Genomic DNA, 20,065 nt, shown 5'->3' on the forward strand with positions numbered 1-20,065 from the left:
GCCCCCCTAGTAAGGTGTTCTTTGATAACACTTTAATTTTGTGCAGGATGTTTTTGCCCCCCTAGTAAGGTGTTCTTTGATAACGCGTTTATTTCTGCAGGATGTTTTTGCCCCCCTAGTAAGGTGTTCTTTGATAACGCGTGTATTTCTGCAGGATGTTTTTGCCCCCCTAGTAAGGTGTTCTTTGATAACGCGTGTATTTCTGCAGGATGTTTTTGCCCCCCTAGTAAGGTGTTCTTTGATAACACTTTAATTTTGTGCAGGATGTTTTTGCCCCCCCTAGTAAGGTGTTCTTTGATAACGCGTGTATTATTGCAGGATGTTTTTGCCCCCTAGTAAGGTGTTCTTTGATAACGCGTGTATTTCTGCAGGATGTTTTTGCCCCCCTAGTAAGGTGTTCTTTGATAACGCGTGTATTTCTGCAGGATGTTTTTGCCCCCCTAGTAAGGTGTTCTTTGATAACACTTTAATTTTGTGCAGGATGTTTTTGCCCCCCTAGTAAGGTGTTCTTTGATAACGCGTGTATTATTGCAGGATGTTTTTGCCCCCTAGTAAGGTGTTCTTTGATAACGCGTGTATTTCTGCAGGATGTTTTTGCCCCCCTAGTAAGGTGTTCTTTGATAACGCGTGTATTTCTGCAGGATGATTTTGCCCCCCTAGTAAGGTGTTCTTTGATAACGCGTGTATTTCTGCAGGATGTTTTTGCCCCCCTAGTAAGGTGTTCTTTGATAACACTTTAATTTTGTGCAGGATGTTTTTGCCCCCCTAGTAAGGTGTTCTTTGATAACGCGTGTATTATTGCAGGATGTTTTTGCCCCCTAGTAAGGTGTTCTTTGATCACGCGTGTATTTCTGCAGGATGTTTTTGCCCCCCTAGTAAGGTGTTCTTTGATAACGCGTGTATTTCTGCAGGATGTTTTTGCCCCTCTAGTAAGGTGTTCTTTGATAACACTTTAATTTTCTGCAGGATGTTTTTGCCCCCCTAGTAAGGTGTTCTTTGATAACGCGTGTATTATTGCAAGATGTTTTTGCCCCCCTAGTAAGGTGTTCTTTGATAACGCGTGTATTTCTGCAGGATGTTTTTGCCCCCCTAGTAAGGTGTTCTTTGATAACGCGTGTATTTCTGCAGGATGTTTTTGCCCCCCTAGTAAGGTGTTCTTTGATAACGCGTGTATTTCTGCAGGATGTTTTTGCCCCCCTAGTAAGGTGTTCTTTGATAACGCGTGTATTTCTGCAGGATGTTTTTGCCCCTCTAGTAAGGTGTTCTTTGATAACACTTTAATTTTCTGCAGGATGTTTTTGCCCCCCTAGTAAGGTGTTCTTTGATAACGCGTGTATTTCTGCAGGATGTTTTTGCCCCCCTAGTAAGGTGTTCTTTGATAACGCGTGTATTATTGCAGGATGTTTTTGCCCCCCTAGTAAGGTGTTCTTTGATAACGCGTTTATTTCTGCAGGATGTTTTTGCCCCCCTAGTAAGGTGTTCTTTGATAACGCGTGTATTATTGCAGGATGTTTTTGCCCCCCTAGTAAGGTGTTCTTTGATAACGCGTGTATTTCTGCAGGATGTTTTTGCCCCCCTAGTAAGGTGTTCTTTGATAACGCGTGTATTTCTGCAGGATGTTTTTGCCCCCCTAGTAAGGTGTTCTTTGATAACGCGTGTATTTCTGCAGGATGTTTTTGCCCCCCTAGTAAGGTGTTCTTTGATAACGCGTGTATTTCTGCAGGATGTTTTTGCCCCTCTAGTAAGGTGTTCTTTGATAACACTTTAATTTTCTGCAGGATGTTTTTGCCCCCCTAGTAAGGTGTTCTTTGATAACGCGTGTATTTCTGCAGGATGTTTTTGCCCCCCTAGTAAGGTGTTCTTTGATAACGCGTGTATTTCTGCAGGATGTTTTTGCCCCCCTAGTAAGGTGTTCTTTGATAACGCGTGTATTTCTGCAGGATGTTTTTGCCCCCCTAGTAAGGTGTTCTTTGATAACGCGTGTATTTCTGCAGGATGTTTTTGCCCCCCTAGTAAGGTGTTCTTTGATAACGCGTGTATTTCTGCAGGATGTTTTTGCCCCCCTAGTAAGGTGTTCTTTGATAACGCGTGTATTTCTGCAGGATGTTTTTGCCCCCCTAGTAAGGTGTTCTTTGATAACGCGTGTATTTCTGCAGGATGTTTTTGCCCCCCTAGTAAGGTGTTCTTTGATAACGCGTGTATTTCTGCAGGATGTTTTTGCCCCCCTAGTAAGGTGTTCTTTGATAACGCGTGTATTTCTGCAGGATGTTTTTGCCCCCCTAGTAAGGTGTTCTTTGATAACACTTTAATTTTGTGCAGGATGTTTTTGCCCCCCTAGTAAGGTGTTCTTTGATAACGCGTGTATTATTGCAGGATGTTTTTGCCCCCCTAGTAAGGTGTTCTTTGATAACGCGTGTATTTCTGCAGGATGTTTTTTGCCCCCCTAGTAAGGTGTTCTTTGATAACACTTTAATTTTGTGCAGGATGTTTTTGCCCCCCTAGTAAGGTGTTCTTTGATAACGCGTGTATTATTGCAGGATGTTTTTGCCCCCTAGTAAGGTGTTCTTTGATAACGCGTGTATTTCTGCAGGATGTTTTTGCCCCCCTAGTAAGGTGTTCTTTGATAACGCGTGTATTTCTGCAGGATGTTTTTGCCCCTCTAGTAAGGTGTTCTTTGATAACACTTTAATTTTCTGCAGGATGTTTTTGCCCCCCTAGTAAGGTGTTCTTTGATAACGCGTGTATTATTGCAAGATGTTTTTGCCCCCCTAGTAAGGTGTTCTTTGATAACGCGTTTATTTCTGCAGGATGTTTTTGCCCCCCTAGTAAGGTGTTCTTTGATAACGCGTGTATTATTGCAGGATGTTTTTGCCCCCCTAGTAAGGTGTTCTTTGATAACGCGTTTATTTCTGCAGGATGTTTTTGCCCCCCTAGTAAGGTGTTCTTTGATAACACTTTAATTTTCTGCAGGATGTTTTTGCCCCCCTAGTAAGGTGTTCTTTGATAACGCGTGTATTTCTGCAGGATGTTTTTGCCCCTCTAGTAAGGTGTTCTTTGATAACGCGTTTATTTCTGCAGGATGTTTTTGCCCCCCTAGTAAGGTATTCTTTGATAACGCGTGTATTTCTGCAGAATGTTTTTGCCCCCCTAGTAAGGTGTTCTTTGATAACGCGTGTATTTCTGCAGGATGTTTTTGCCCCCCTAGTAAGGTGTTCTTTGATAACGCGTGTATTTCTGCAGGATGTTTTTGCCCCCCTAGTAAGGTGTTCTTTGATAACACTTTAATTTTGTGCAGGATGTTTTTGCCCCCCTAGTAAGGTGTTCTTTGATAACGCGTTTATTTCTGCAGGATGTTTTTGCCCCCCTAGTAAGGTGTTCTTTGATAACGCGTGTATTTCTGCAGGATGTTTTTGCCCCCCTAGTAAGGTGTTCTTTGATAACGCGTGTATTTCTGCAGGATGTTTTTGCCCCCCTAGTAAGGTGTTCTTTGATAACACTTTAATTTTGTGCAGGATGTTTTTGCCCCCCTAGTAAGGTGTTCTTTGATAACGCGTGTATTATTGCAGGATGTTTTTGCCCCCTAGTAAGGTGTTCTTTGATAACGCGTGTATTTCTGCAGGATGTTTTTGCCCCCCTAGTAAGGTGTTCTTTGATAACGCGTGTATTTCTGCAGGATGTTTTTGCCCCCCTAGTAAGGTGTTCTTTGATAACACTTTAATTTTGTGCAGGATGTTTTTGCCCCCCTAGTAAGGTGTTCTTTGATAACGCGTGTATTATTGCAGGATGTTTTTGCCCCCTAGTAAGGTGTTCTTTGATAACGCGTGTATTTCTGCAGGATGTTTTTGCCCCCCTAGTAAGGTGTTCTTTGATAACGCGTGTATTTCTGCAGGATGATTTTGCCCCCCTAGTAAGGTGTTCTTTGATAACGCGTGTATTTCTGCAGGATGTTTTTGCCCCCCTAGTAAGGTGTTCTTTGATAACACTTTAATTTTGTGCAGGATGTTTTTGCCCCCCTAGTAAGGTGTTCTTTGATAACGCGTGTATTATTGCAGGATGTTTTTGCCCCCTAGTAAGGTGTTCTTTGATCACGCGTGTATTTCTGCAGGATGTTTTTGCCCCCCTAGTAAGGTGTTCTTTGATAACGCGTGTATTTCTGCAGGATGTTTTTGCCCCTCTAGTAAGGTGTTCTTTGATAACACTTTAATTTTCTGCAGGATGTTTTTGCCCCCCTAGTAAGGTGTTCTTTGATAACGCGTGTATTATTGCAAGATGTTTTTGCCCCCCTAGTAAGGTGTTCTTTGATAACGCGTGTATTTCTGCAGGATGTTTTTGCCCCCCTAGTAAGGTGTTCTTTGATAACGCGTGTATTTCTGCAGGATGTTTTTGCCCCCCTAGTAAGGTGTTCTTTGATAACGCGTGTATTTCTGCAGGATGTTTTTGCCCCCCTAGTAAGGTGTTCTTTGATAACGCGTGTATTTCTGCAGGATGTTTTTGCCCCTCTAGTAAGGTGTTCTTTGATAACACTTTAATTTTCTGCAGGATGTTTTTGCCCCCCTAGTAAGGTGTTCTTTGATAACGCGTGTATTTCTGCAGGATGTTTTTGCCCCCCTAGTAAGGTGTTCTTTGATAACGCGTGTATTATTGCAGGATGTTTTTGCCCCCCTAGTAAGGTGTTCTTTGATAACGCGTTTATTTCTGCAGGATGTTTTTGCCCCCCTAGTAAGGTGTTCTTTGATAACGCGTGTATTATTGCAGGATGTTTTTGCCCCCCTAGTAAGGTGTTCTTTGATAACGCGTGTATTTCTGCAGGATGTTTTTGCCCCCCTAGTAAGGTGTTCTTTGATAACGCGTGTATTTCTGCAGGATGTTTTTGCCCCCCTAGTAAGGTGTTCTTTGATAACGCGTGTATTTCTGCAGGATGTTTTTGCCCCCCTAGTAAGGTGTTCTTTGATAACGCGTGTATTTCTGCAGGATGTTTTTGCCCCTCTAGTAAGGTGTTCTTTGATAACACTTTAATTTTCTGCAGGATGTTTTTGCCCCCCTAGTAAGGTGTTCTTTGATAACGCGTGTATTTCTGCAGGATGTTTTTGCCCCCCTAGTAAGGTGTTCTTTGATAACGCGTGTATTTCTGCAGGATGTTTTTGCCCCCCTAGTAAGGTGTTCTTTGATAACGCGTGTATTTCTGCAGGATGTTTTTGCCCCCCTAGTAAGGTGTTCTTTGATAACGCGTGTATTTCTGCAGGATGTTTTTGCCCCCCTAGTAAGGTGTTCTTTGATAACGCGTGTATTTCTGCAGGATGTTTTTGCCCCCCTAGTAAGGTGTTCTTTGATAACGCGTGTATTTCTGCAGGATGTTTTTGCCCCCCTAGTAAGGTGTTCTTTGATAACGCGTGTATTTCTGCAGGATGTTTTTGCCCCCCTAGTAAGGTGTTCTTTGATAACGCGTGTATTTCTGCAGGATGTTTTTGCCCCTCTAGTAAGGTGTTCTTTGATAACACTTTAATTTCTGCAGGATGTTTTTGCCCCCCTAGTAAGGTGTTCTTTGATAACGCGTGTATTTCTGCAGGATGTTTTTGCCCCCCTAGTAAGGTGTTCTTTGATAACGCGTGTATTTCTGCAGGATGTTTTTGCCCCCCTAGTAAGGTGTTCTTTGATAACGCGTGTATTTCTGCAGGATGTTTTTGCCCCCCTAGTAAGGTGTTCTTTGATAACGCGTGTATTTCTGCAGGATGTTTTTGCCCCCCTAGTAAGGTGTTCTTTGATAACGCGTGTATTTCTGCAGGATGTTTTTGCCCCCCTAGTAAGGTGTTCTTTGATAACGCGTGTATTTCTGCAGGATGTTTTTGCCCCCCTAGTAAGGTGTTCTTTGATAACGCGTGTATTTCTGCAGGATGTTTTTGCCCCCCTAGTAAGGTGTTCTTTGATAACGCGTGTATTTCTGCAGGATGTTTTTGCCCCCCTAGTAAGGTGTTCTTTGATAACGCGTGTATTTCTGCAGGATGTTTTTGCCCCCCTAGTAAGGTGTTCTTTGATAACACTTTAATTTTGTGCAGGATGTTTTTGCCCCCCTAGTAAGGTGTTCTTTGATAACGCGTGTATTATTGCAGGATGTTTTTGCCCCCCTAGTAAGGTGTTCTTTGATAACGCGTGTATTTCTGCAGGATGTTTTTGCCCCCCTAGTAAGGTGTTCTTTGATAACGCGTGTATTTCTGCAGGATGTTTTTGCCCCCCTAGTAAGGTGTTCTTTGATAACGCGTGTATTTCTGCAGGATGTTTTTGCCCCCCTAGTAAGGTGTTCTTTGATAACGCGTGTATTTCTGCAGGATGTTTTTGCCCCCCTAGTAAGGTGTTCTTTGATAACGCGTGTATTTCTGCAGGATGTTTTTGCCCCCCTAGTAAGGTGTTCTTTGATAACGCGTGTATTTCTGCAGGATGTTTTTGCCCCCCTAGTAAGGTGTTCTTTGATAACGCGTGTATTTCTGCAGGATGTTTTTGCCCCCCTAGTAAGGTGTTCTTTGATAACACTTTAATTTTGTGCAGGATGTTTTTGCCCCCTAGTAAGGTATTCTTTGATAACGCGTGTATTTCTGCAGGATGTTTTTGCCCCCCTAGTAAGGTGTTCTTTGATAACGCGTGTATTTCTGCAGGATGTTTTTGCCCCCCTAGTAAGGTGTTCTTTGATAACGCGTGTATTTCTGCAGGATGTTTTTGCCCCCCCTAGTAAGGTGTTCTTTGATAACGCGTGTATTTCTGCAGGATGTTTTTGCCCCCCTAGTAAGGTGTTCTTTGATAACACTTTAATTTTGTGCAGGATGTTTTTGCCCCCCTAGTAAGGTATTCTTTGATAACACTTTAATTTTGTGCAGGATGTTTTTGCCCCCCTAGTAAGGTATTCTTTGATAACGCGTGTATTTCTGCAGGATGTTTTTGCCCCCCTAGTAAGGTGTTCTTTGATAACGCGTGTATTTCTGCAGGATGTTTTTGCCCCCCTAGTAAGGTGTTCTTTGATAACGCGTGTATTTCTGCAGGATGTTTTTGCCCCCCTAGTAAGGTGTTCTTTGATAACGCGTGTATTTCTGCAGGATGTTTTTGCCCCCCTAGTAAGGTGTTCTTTGATAACGCGTGTATTTCTGCAGGATGTTTTTGCCCCCCTAGTAAGGTGTTCTTTGATAACGCGTGTATTTCTGCAGGATGTTTTTGCCCCCCTAGTAAGGTGTTCTTTGATAACACTTTAATTTTGTGCAGGATGTTTTTGCCCCCCTAGTAAGGTATTCTTTGATAACACTTTAATTTTGTGCAGGATGTTTTTGCCCCCCTAGTAAGGTATTCTTTGATAACGCGTGTATTTCTGCAGGATGTTTTTGCCCCCCTAGTAAGGTGTTCTTTGATAACGCGTGTATTTCTGCAGGATGTTTTTGCCCCCCTAGTAAGGTGTTCTTTGATAACGCGTGTATTTCTGCAGGATGTTTTTGCCCCCCCTAGTAAGGTGTTCTTTGATAACGCGTGTATTTCTGCAGGATGTTTTTGCCCCCCTAGTAAGGTGTTCTTTGATAACGCGTGTATTTCTGCAGGATGTTTTTGCCCCCCTAGTAAGGTGTTCTTTGATAACACTTTAATTTTGTGCAGGATGTTTTTGCCCCCCTAGTAAGGTGTTCTTTGATAACGCGTGTATTTCTGCAGAATGTTTTTGCCCCCCTAGTAAGGTATTCTTTGATAACGCGTGTATTATTGCAGGATGTTTTTGTCCCCCTAGTAAGGTGTTCTTTGATAACGCGTGTATTTCTGCAGAATGTTTTTGCCCCCCTAGTAAGGTATTCTTTGATAACGCGTGTATTTCTGCAGGATGTTTTTGCCCCCCTAGTAAGGTGTTCTTTGATAACGCGTGTATTTCTGCAGGATGTTTTTGCCCCCCTAGTAAGGTGTTCTTTGATAACGCGTGTATTTCTGCAGGATGTTTTTGCCCCCCTGGTAAGGTGTTCTTTGATAACGCGTGTATTGAACCTAAAGACTGTGTTTGCACGTGGGAAGGAGAAATAAGAGATGTAAGTTTACTTTCCCCTGTCAGGGTGGATATTACCAATTTATTATCATTTCGTCGCACTAAAAGCTCGTGAGATTATCGTATAATAAAACCAAAAACCTCCAGTCCTATTTTTCGTTATTATTAAAAAAATTTGATCTTGAATTTACCTTGGAATAAAATAAACAATAAATAGAATAAGCAATAAATAAAATAAACAATAAGTAAAATTAACAATAAGTGTAAGTCCTCGTTTTCAAACAAACAATATACTCTCCTCAGATTGGTGATGTGTGGGATAACCAGGAGACTTGTAAAACATGCACGTGTGTAGATGCAGGTTAGTAAAACATGCACGTGTGTAGATGCAGGTTAGTAAAAATGCACGTATGTAGATGCAGGTTAGTGAAACATGCACGTGTGTAGATGCAGGTTAGTGAAACATGCACGTGTGTAGATGCAGGTTAGTAAAAATGCACGTATGTAGATGCAGGTTAGTGAAACATGCACGTGTGTAGATGCAGGTTAGTAAAACATGCACGTGTGTAGATGCAGGTTAGTAAAACATACACGTGTGCAGTAGATGCAGGTTAGTGAACATGCACGTGTGTAGATGCAGGTTAGTGAAACATGCACGTGTGTAAATGCAGGTTAGTGAACATGCACGTGTGTAGATGCAGGTTAGTGAAACATGCACGTGTGTAGATGCAGGTTAGTAAAACATGCACGTGTGTAGATGCGGGTTAGTGAAACATGCACGTGTGTAGATGCAGGTTAGTGAACATGCACGTGTGTAGATGCAGGTTAGTGAAACATGCACGTGTGTAAATGCAGGTTAGTGAACATGCACGTGTGTAGATGTACTCACTTGCACTATGCAGGTTAGTGAAACATGCACGTGTGTAGATGCAGGTTAGTGAAACATGCACGTGTGTAGATGCACTCACTATGCAGGTTAGTGAAACATGCACGTGTGTAGATGCAGGTTACTGTTAGTAAAACATTCACGTGTGTAGATGCAGGTTAGTTTCTATTTATTCGTTAATGATTCATTTTGTCGACATTTTATTATACTTTACCTAATGTTGAATCTATAAAATACTTGATAGAGCTAAGAATATGTGTTATTTCAGGTAATATAATCTGCAATAACACTATTTGTGAGGAGTGTCCAGAGGGACATGTACCTATAGTGATCGATGAAGAAGAATGTTGTCCCACCTGTGTTACAAGTAAGTGACATACTGTGTCCCACCTGTGTTACAAGTAAGTGACATATTTCTCCAACACAAGAAGAATGTTGTCCCACCTGTGTTACAAGTAAGTGACATGTTGTCCCACCTGTGTTACAAGTAAGTGACATGTTGTCCCACCTGTGTTACAAGTAAGTGACATGTTGTCCCACCTGTGTTACAAGTAAGTGACATATTACTTATAATGTTGTCCCACCTGTGTTACAAGTAAGTGACATGTTGTCCCACCTGTGTTACAAGTAAGTGACATGTTGTCCCACCTGTGTTACAAGTAAGTGACATGTTGTCCCACCTGTGTTACAAGTAAGTGACATATTTCTCCAACACACATATATACAAAGACTTCGCCGTGCTTTATGAGGATTAAAATGGAAACTTGGGATCAGGATCTGTTACTCATGATTCCATAATTGATACACCCCTAAAATTGTGGTAACCTAGGTTACACCCCTAAAATATTGAGATATTGGTAACCAGGGTAACAGCTCCCATCCCCCTCAGACTGGTTAATAGCAGTAGATGATAAGTTGGACTTCAAACGGAAAGTGGGGGACTCAGTAACGTTCGGGGTCGAGATACATTTACCAGTAGACATCCCGGCAGAGAGACTAAAATGGGAAAAGAGGAGACAAGAGAACTTCTTACAGACTAAGAAATACGAGTAAGTGAGGTGGTTACCATGGGAACCAATAGAAACTCCAATTTTAGAGTCATCTTTTCGGGGCCGCCGTAAGGTGAACCTTAAAATTTAACATATTGACTAGAACAGTAATAGCAAACTGATAAACTTTACTTGTGCAGTATATCAGGTAACTAACTGTAACCATGGTAACTATACTTGTGCAGTATATCAGAGGACAGGACACAGCTCACTGTCAACGATTTGACACTGCAAGATGAAGGGATCTACAGACTGCGAGCCTGTATTGATAAGGAAAACACAGTCTGTGGGAGTCTGGAGTTCAGACTGAGTGTTAAAAACGACATTATTATCGCTGTTGACCCGGTTAGTTAGTTAGTTAGTTAGTTAGTTAGTTAGTTAGTAAGTTAGTAAGCTAGTTAGTTAGTTAGTTAGTTAGTTAGTTAGTTAGTTAGTTAGTTAGTAAGCTAGTTAGTTAGTTAGTTAGTTAGTTAGTTGGTTAGTTAGTTAGTTAGTAAGTAAGTAAGTAAGTTAGTTAGTTAGTTAGTTGGTTGGTTGGTTGGTTGGTTAGTTAGTTAGTTAGTTAGTTAGTTAGTTGGTTAGTTAGTTAGTTAGTTAGTTTGTTAGTTAGTTAGTTAGTTCGTTCGTTCGTTGGTTAGTTAGTTAGTTAGTTAGTTAGTTAGTTAGTAAGTTAGTTAGTTAGTTAGTTAGTTAGTTAGTTGGTTGGTTAGTTAGTTAATTAGTTAATTAGTTAGTTAGTTAGTTAGTTAGTTAGTTAGTTAGTTAGTTAGTTAGTTAGTTAGTTAGTTAGTTAGTTAGTTAGTTAGTTAGTTAGTTAGTTAGTTAGTTAGTTAGTTAGTTAGTTAGTTAGTTAGTTAGTTAGTTAGTCATTCAGTCAGTCAGTCAGTCAGTCAGTCAGTCAGTCAGTCAGTCAGTCAGTCAGTCAGTCAGTCAGTCAGTCAGTCAGTCAGTCAGTTAGTCAGTTAGTTAGAGAAACAGTTTTGCAACAAATCACATTTTTCTAAAGTTTCACTTTACAATTTACATTTGTTCCTTTTCCAGGATCAAACTGTATCAGAGCTGGAGACGGTTACATTTGGAGTAGTTATAGTCGGTGTAGAGCCTGAACCGGGTTAGAAACAGTATTATTGTGTGATGTCCTAATACGTGGATTATGTCACGTGGTACTATAAAAACATTATTACAGTATCATAACAACTCGAGGGTGGAGACCTGTTACCTTACTTACTGTTACATTGGTAACCACTAACTGTTACCTTGGTAACCACTAACTGTTACCTTGGTAACCACTAACTGTTACCTTGGTAACCACTAACTGTTACCTTGGTAACCACTAACTGTTACCTTGGTAACCACTAACTGTTACCTTGGTAACCACTAACTGATATCTAACTGTAACCATGGTAACCACTAACTGTTACCTTGGTAACCACTAACTGATAGCTAACTGTAACCATGGTAACTCAGGTTGGAACCAGCTGATGTGGTTACACGAGGATAAGGAACTGTTGCCTCCCTCAACTAATAGAATTCTAGCAAAGAACTCTCGCAGGAACCTCACAATAACTAATGTAGTCAAGGCAGACCAGGGTAAGATATTTAGTAACATCTCAAATAAAGTTTAATAAAGTATAGTGTAGTTTACTAGGTAACTAACTGTAACCATGGTAACTAGAAACTAACTGTAACCATGCATGGTAACTAGGTAACTGACTGTAACCATGGTAACTAGGTAACTGACTGTAACCATGGTAACTAAATAACTAAGTGTAACCATGGTAACTAGGTAACTAACTGTAACCATGGTAACTAGGTAACTAACTGTAACCATGGTAACCATGGTAACTAACTGTTACCATGGTAACTAACTGTAACCATGGTAACTAAGTAACTAAGTGTAACCATGGTAACTAGGTAACTAACTGTAACCATGGTAACTAGGTAACTAACTGTAACCATGGTAACTAACTGTAACCATGGTAACTAACTGTAACCATGGTAACTAGGTAACTAACTGTAACCATGGTAACTAGGTAACTAACTGTAACCATGGTAACTAGGTAACTAACTGTAACCATGGTAACTAACTGTAACCATGGTAACTAACTGTAACCATGGTAACTAGGTAACTAACTGTAACCATGGTAACTAGGTAACTAACTGTAACCATGGTAACTAACTGTAACCATGGTAACTAGGTAACTAACTGTAACCATGGTAACTAGGTAACTAACTGTAACCATGGTAACCAGGTAACTAACTGTAACCATGGTAACTAACTGTAACCATGGTAACCAGGTAACTACAGATGCGGGTTGACACTATCTGACGGTAGTTATCACAGTGCAGACTTCATACTGACTGTAGACGAGGGAGATACGGAAAATATACTAGTTGCTGTTCAGACACCAGTAACTGCAATGCATAGCAGCTCAGTTACCTTAGCGGTCAGTATCTTGTAGTTGTAGTGACCTTTAAATTACCTTTAAATTACCTTTAAATTATCTTTAAATTATCTTTAAATTACTTTTAAATTACCTTCAAATCATCTTTAAATTACCTTCAAATTACTTTTAAATTACCTTCAAATCATCTTTAAATCATTTTTAAATAACCTTTAAATCATCTTTAAATTACCTTTAAATTACTTTTAAATCATCTTTAAATTACCTTTAAATTATCTTTAAATTACCTTTAAATTACCTTTAAATTACCTTCAAATCATCTTTAAATTATCTTTAAATTTCCTTTAAACCATCTTTAAATTATCTTTAAATTACTTTTAAATTACCTTTAAAACATCTTTAAATTATCTTTAAATTACCTTTAAATCATCTTTAAATTACCTTTAAAGTTTAAATCATCTTTAAATTACCTTTAAATTACTTTTAAATCATCTTTAGATTACCTTTAAATTTCCTTTAAACTACCTTTAAATTTCCGTCAAATTAAATTTAGGTGACCTAATAAAGTGACCCTTTATTAAAATTTAATGACCTTTGAAGCAAAATTTAATGTTTTCGAATAATCACATATTATATAAATATGTCTTGTACAATGACACTGCCTTACCTGTTGCAATAAATAACAGTATTTATATTTTATCATGATAATAGTAGTTTAATGACTTTCACATTTCACAGGTAAAGACAAGCATTAAAAATGTGCCACCCACCTCTTTTACTTGGATCAGAAACAACGCTTATATCGACTCTGTCAACGACCCTAAATACTCGTAAGTAACCGTAGCAACATTACCTTATAATATGGTAGTGTTACTATGGCATTATTACTCTACTAGTGTAACCCGTGCCTACGGCCGGGACTTCACTATTGCAATTGAAATGCAAAAGTATACATTAAATTTGAAAACACGCATAACATTGTCGTAAGAGAGTTCGTACTTGTCACATTTGTGACATAAATTAAACCATTTACCACCGGCCGATCTAAAAAAAGTGCTTATTCATGGCTTCGTCAGAGTTTTGGCGGCACTATACCGAAAAAACCAGTCCCGTAACTCTAACGCACGCACGCACGCACGCACGCACGCACGCACGCACGCACGCACGCACGCACGCACGCACGCACGCACGCACGCACGCACGCACGCACGCACACACACACACACACACAGATTTATAGATATGATAGTGTTAGATAATAATTAAAGACCATAAAGACTCGTAAGTTCAGTTAGGAAACTGAGCATTATAAAAACAAAGCATGATCTAAATTACCCCCCCCCCCCCCCCCCTCCGCATAACCACCCCTCCGTTAGGTTTGTTAACTACAGAAAAGGTTTGGTAATAAGAGACGTAAAGGAGTCCGACACTGGTGTTTATACTGCGCAGATGATGTACGGTAAAATACACGTCCGAGCTGACATTCACCTTCGTATCAACAGTGAGTCATTATAATGTACTTTTTAAAGGAGCACTACCCGTGTGCTACCCGGCTTATCGGCCAGATTGAACAAATGCAAAACCCTGATTAAGTGATAAATTAATTTAATTGTGAGTGCTCACAGGTATCCAATAGTAAACTACTACCTTATCGGACCTTATTTGGACGGACATTACTTGAACGGACATAATTATGAACGGACATTAATATGAACGCTAGAAGGCAATCAAAACCGTCAAAAATCCGAATTTTTTTTTCATCCTTTTTTTAATTTTAGCAAATGATTTTTAAATGCATTGTTAAAATTTTATAATACCTTTTTTTTATTGATGCAACGATATAGTTTAGTTTAATGATAGCTATTGAATTTGACTGAAATTAAAAAATTGTCATATATATATTCTGGACAAAAAGTTCGAAATGGAAAAATTTTTGAAAAAATTTCAACGGACTTTAACTTGGACGGACATTAAGATGAACGCTAGGGCCTCCAGCGTTCAAGTTATGTCCGTCCAAATAAGGTCCGATAAGGTATTACTAACTGTGTGTTACTAGCTACTATTACTAACTGTGTGTTACTAGCCACTATTACTAACTGTGTGTTACTAGCTACTATTACTAACTGTGTGTTACTAGCCACTATTACTAACTGTGTGTTACTAGCTACTATTACTAACTGTGTGTTACTAGGTGCTGAGGTGGATATTCGAGCGGAGAACAGCCCCTTAAAGACAGTGGTCGGACAAACCGCTCACTTTTTAGTTACAATTGACAGTGTTCAAACCGTCCCCTGGAGGAGCGTAGAGTGGTACAAGATATCTAGTAAGTTACTATAGCAACATTGCCTTATATGGTAGTGTAACCATAGCAACATTGCCTTATATAGCAGTGTAACCATAGCAACATTGCCTTATATGGTAGTGTAACCATAGTAACATTGCCTTATATGGCAGTGTAACCATAGTAACATTGCCTTATATGGCAGTGTAACCATAGCAACATTGCCTTATATGGCAGTGTAACCATATCAACATTGCCTTATATGGCAGTGTAACCATATCAACATTGCCTTATATGGCAGTGTAACCATAGTAACATTGCCTTATATGGCAGTGTAACCATAGCAACATTGCCTTATATGGCAGTGTAACCATAGCAACATTGCCTTATATGGCAGTGTAACCATAGCAACATTGCCTTATATGGCAGTGTAACCATAGCAACATTGCCTTATATAGTAGTAGTGTTAGCTACAAATAATATAATTTGGTAAACCGGAGTCGGGGAGCCGATTTCCTTGTCTAGGGTGTTACTAGGTTACTGTCTAACTGTGGTCACGGCCCTTTCGCAACGGTATAAGAGGTTTTATTACTGTACTACCATAATATTATATTTCTTAGTGATGTTGCCATGGTAACACTACCATATTATATTTATAGTATAATGCCAACAATTCACTGCTTCTTAGTAAGTTAAACGTTTTGAAATCAGGTGACGGAGAGAGCAGAGAGAAGAAGTTAACACCCCCGTCAGGGAGGTACAAGACACCGGACAGCAGGCGGAAACTGGTCATACAAGCTGTTCAGAAGTCTGATGAAGGTAATCTTGTAGTCGCTAGAGTGCCCTCAAGTTCTGAATAGATGCACTTGTAGAAATATTATTATATATATTAATATTATTGATTGTAATTTTAATTTTAATCGGAAATACATTTAAAAAGTTGATTTTCAGGTTTTTACGAAGTGGAGGTGAATCACAAAGGATCTGTTGTCAAGGCAACAGTAGAACTGCAGGTGCTAGAAAGCAAATGGGTCAATTCTCAGTAGTGCCTTATATGGACATCACGTGTAGTGCCTTATATGGACATCACGTGGAGTACTGATCGGGAACGATGTAAAATTACAATCTATAATAAGAGGGCTTTTAAATTTTGATGAAGATTAACTCTTGCTTTTGAATTGATATTTTCAGATTGAAATTGTGACCTTTGATTTCATTTGTGTTTTGAATGGGCATAATCGAACTGGTAATAATTGGACTGGTAATAATTGAACTGGTAATAATCGAACTGGTAATAATCGAACTGGTAATGCAATGATGATTTGAACCACTTTATTATGTATGATTGAATTATTAGCATGTTAATGTACCATTCTGCAATTAATAAAGTTTAAAAACCGTGTTTTTAGTGTTTTAGTCGAATGTCTGACCTTGTCCTTCACTCAGAGAATGACTCTGACCTTGTCCTTCACTCAGAGAATGACTCTGACCTTGTCCTTCACTCAGAGAATGACTCTGACCTTGTCCTTCACTCAGACAATGACTCTGACCTTGTCCTTCACTCAGACAATGACTCTGACCTTGTCCTTCACTCAGAGAATGACTCTGACCTTGTCCTTCACTCAGAGAATGACTCTGACCTTGTCCTTCACTCAGAGAATGACTCTGACCTTGTCCTTCACTCAGAGAATGACTCTGACCTTGTTCTTCACTCAGAGAATGACTCTGACCTTGTCCTACACTCAGAGAATGACTCTGACCTTGTCCTACACTCAGAGAATGACTCTGACCTTCTCCTTCACTCAGAGAATGACTCTGACCTTGTCCTTCACTCAGAGAATGACTCTGACCTTGTCCTTCACTCAGAGAATGACTCTGACCTTGTCCTTCACTCAGAGAATGACTCTGACCTTGTCCTTCACTCAGAGAATGACTCTGACCTTGTCCTTCACTCAGAGAATGACTCTGACCTTGTCCTTCACTCAAAGAATGACTCTGACCTTGTCCTTCACTCAGAGAATGACTCTGACCTTGTCCTTCACTCAGAGAATGACTCTGACCTTGTCCTTCGCTCAGAGAATGACTCTGACCTTGTCCTTCACTCAGAGAATGACCCTGACCTTGTCCTTCACTCAGAGAATGACTCTGACCTTGTCCTTCACTCAGAGAATGACGCTGACCTTGTCCTTCACTCAGAGAATGACTCTGACCTTGTCCTTCACTCAGAGAATGACTCTGACCTTGTCCTTCACTCAGAGAAATTCAGGGGTGTAGGAAGAGGGGGGCAGGGGGGGGCCATCGCCCCCCCATGAAATCTGGGCAAGGGGCCAAAAAGGGCCAACTTTTTAATTTAGGCTTCTAAAAATTTTTTCCCCCGTAAATTTTTAAGTCAAAAATTTTCTAAGTCAAAAATTTTCAAAGTTTTCTTGAAAAGTACTTTTGTTCATGTTTCATGCTACCCTGATCATTATGAGCCAAAAATATTTTTTTCGGTTTTCGAAGTTCGATATACGATTTTGGACTCGAGGGTTCCCCTTTGTAATGCGATCTCGGAAGGCAGGCCTCCCCTTCGCAATACAAGCTCGGAAGCGGGAGCTCTGCTTTCAGAGGTACGTATCGAGAATGACTCGGACCGAAAATTTTCTGAGTCAAAATTTTTCAAAGTTTTCTTGAAAACTACTTTTGTTCATGTTTCATGCTACCCTGATCATTATGAGCCAAAAATATTTTTTTCGGTTTTCGAAGTTCGATATACGATTTTTGGACTCGAAGTTTCCCCTTTGTAATGCGATCTTGGAAGGCAGGCCTCCCCTTCGCAATACGAGCTCGGAAGCGGGAGCTCTGCTTTCAGAGGTACGTATCGAGAATGACTCGGACCGAAAATTTTCGGAGTCAAAATTTTTCAAAGTTTTTCTGGAAACTACTAAATTTGTTCATGTTTCATGCTACCCTGATCATTCTGAGCCGAAAATATTTTTTTCGGTTTTCGAAGTCCGCACCTACCCTTCGATATACGATTTTGGACTCGAGGGTTCCCCTTTGTGATGCGATCTCGGAAGGCAGGCCTCCCCTTCGCAATACGAGCTCGGAAGCGGGAGCTCTGCTTTCAGAGGTACGTATCGAGAATGACTCGGACCGAAAATTTTCTGAGTCAAAATTTTTCAAAGTTTTCTTGAAAACTACTTTTGTTCATGTTTCATGCTACCCTGATCATTATGAGCCAAAAATATTTTTTTCGGTTTTCGAAGTTCGATATACGATTTTGGACTCGAGGGTTCCCCTTTGTAATGCGATCTCGGAAGGCAGGCCTCCCCTTCGCAATACGAGCTCGGAAGCGGGAGCTCTGCTTTCAGAGGTACGTATCGAGAATGACTCGGACCGAAAATTTTCTGAGTCAAAATTTTTCAAAGTTTTCTTGAAAACTACTTTTGTTCATGTTTCATGCTACCCTGATCATTATGAGCCAAAAATATTTTTTTCGGTTTTCGAAGTTCGATATACGATTTTGGACTCGAGGGTTCCCCTTTGTAATGCGATCTCGGAAGGCAGGCCTCCCCTTCGCAATACGAGCTCGGAAGCGGGAGCTCTGCTTTCAGAGGTACGTATCGAGAATGACTCGGACCGAAAATTTTCTGAGTCAAAATTTTTCAAAGTTTTCTTGAAAACTACTTTTGTTCATGTTTCATGCTACCCTGATCATTATGAGCCAAAAATATTTTTTTCGGTTTTCGAAGTTCGATATACGATTTTTGGACTCGAAGTTTCCCCTTTGTAATGCGATCTTGGAAGGCAGGCCTCCCCTTCGCAATACGAGCTCGGAAGCGGGAGCTCTGCTTTCAGAGGTACGTATCGAGAATGACTCGGACCGAAAATTTTCGGAGTCAAAATTTTTCAAAGTTTTTCTGGAAACTACTAAATTTGTTCATGTTTCATGCTACCCTGATCATTCTGAGCCGAAAATATTTTTTTCGGTTTTCGAAGTCCGCACCTACCCTTCGATATACGATTTTGGACTCGAGGGTTCCCCTTTGTGATGCGATCTCGGAAGGCAGGCCTCCCCTTCGCAATACGAGCTCGGAAGCGGGAGCTCTGCTTTCAGAGGTACGTATCGAGAATGACTCGGACCGAAAATTTTCTGAGTCAAAATTTTTCAAAGTTTTCTTGAAAACTACTTTTGTTCATGTTTCATGCTACCCTGATCATTATGAGCCAAAAATATTTTTTTCGGTTTTCGAAGTTCGATATACGATTTTGGACTCGAGGGTTCCCCTTTGTAATGCGATCTCGGAAGGCAGGCCTCCCCTTCGCAATACGAGCTCGGAAGCGGGAGCTCTGCTTTCAGAGGTACGTATCGAGAATGACTCGGACCGAAAATTTTCTGAGTCAAAATTTTTCAAAGTTTTCTTGAAAACTACTTTTGTTCATGTTTCATGCTACCCTGATCATTATGAGCCAAAAATATTTTTTTCGGTTTTCGAAGTTCGATATACGATTTTGGACTCGAGGGTTCCCCTTTGTAATGCGATCTCGGAAGGCAGGCCTCCCCTTCGCAATACGAGCTCGGAAGCGGGAGCTCTGCTTTCAGAGGTACGTATCGAGAATGACTCGGACCGAAAATTTTCTGAGTCAAAATTTTTCAAAGTTTTCTTGAAAACTACTTTTGTTCATGTTTCATGCTACCCTGATCATTATGAGCCAAAAATATTTTTTTCGGTTTTCGAAGTTCGATATACGATTTTTGGACTCGAAGTTTCCCCTTTGTAATGCGATCTTGGAAGGCAGGCCTCCCCTTCGCAATACGAGCTCGGAAGCGGGAGCTCTGCTTTCAGAGGTACGTATCGAGAATGACTCGGACCGAAAATTTTCGGAGTCAAAATTTTTCAAAGTTTTTCTGGAAACTACTAAATTTGTTCATGTTTCATGCTACCCTGATCATTCTGAGCCGAAAATATTTTTTTCGGTTTTCGAAGTCCGCACCTACCCTTCGATATACGATTTTGGACTCGAGGGTTCCCCTTTGTGATGCGATCTCGGAAGGCAGGCCTCCCCTTCGCAATACGAGCTCGGAAGCGGGAGCTCTGCTTTCAGAGGTACGTATCGAGAATGACTCGGACCGAAAATTTTCTGAGTCAAAATTTTTCAAAGTTTTCTGGAAACTACTTTTGTTCATGTTTCATGCTACCCTGATCATTATGAGCCAAAAATATTTTTTTCGGTTTTCGAAGTTCGATATACGATTTTGGACTCGAGGGTTCCCCTTTGTAATGCGATCTCGGAAGGCAGGCCTCCCCTTCGCAATACGAGCTCGGAAGCGGGAGCTCTGCTTTCAGAGGTACGTATCGAGAATGACTCGGACCGAAAATTTTCTGAGTCAAAATTTTTCAAAGTTTTCTTGAAAACTACTTTTGTTCATGTTTCATGCTACCCTGATCATTATGAGCCAAA

At 40.4% G+C, this 20,065-nt stretch overlaps 2 protein-coding genes across 2 annotated transcripts in view; one reads left to right on the forward strand and one right to left on the reverse strand.

Annotated features, from left to right (window-relative positions):
* The window catches only part of LOC134825079 (uncharacterized), a 33,518-nt gene extending 17,501 nt beyond the window's left edge, over positions 1–16,017 (forward strand). The window contains exons 20-32 of the mRNA XM_063837207.1: positions 7,951–8,042; positions 8,303–8,360; positions 9,154–9,252; positions 9,775–9,934; positions 10,120–10,279; positions 10,976–11,045; positions 11,402–11,524; positions 12,233–12,381; positions 13,078–13,169; positions 13,716–13,840; positions 14,531–14,662; positions 15,332–15,439; positions 15,572–16,017. Coding sequence (XP_063693277.1) covers positions 7,951–8,042; positions 8,303–8,360; positions 9,154–9,252; positions 9,775–9,934; positions 10,120–10,279; positions 10,976–11,045; positions 11,402–11,524; positions 12,233–12,381; positions 13,078–13,169; positions 13,716–13,840; positions 14,531–14,662; positions 15,332–15,439; positions 15,572–15,666 — 1,463 coding nt within the window. The 3' untranslated portion in view covers positions 15,667–16,017. The remainder of the gene's footprint in view (positions 1–7,950; positions 8,043–8,302; positions 8,361–9,153; positions 9,253–9,774; positions 9,935–10,119; positions 10,280–10,975; positions 11,046–11,401; positions 11,525–12,232; positions 12,382–13,077; positions 13,170–13,715; positions 13,841–14,530; positions 14,663–15,331; positions 15,440–15,571) is intronic.
* LOC134824867 (transmembrane and coiled-coil domain-containing protein 3-like) overlaps positions 1–20,065 on the reverse strand; it is a 200,989-nt gene that overhangs the window by 158,176 nt on the left and 22,748 nt on the right. The gene's annotated exons all lie outside the window — the stretch shown is intronic.

Source organism: Bolinopsis microptera, chromosome 13, assembly GCF_026151205.1.
Source record: "Bolinopsis microptera isolate Bmic1 chromosome 13, MBARI_Bmic_1.0, whole genome shotgun sequence".
Lineage (NCBI taxonomy): Eukaryota > Metazoa > Ctenophora > Tentaculata > Lobata > Bolinopsidae > Bolinopsis > Bolinopsis microptera.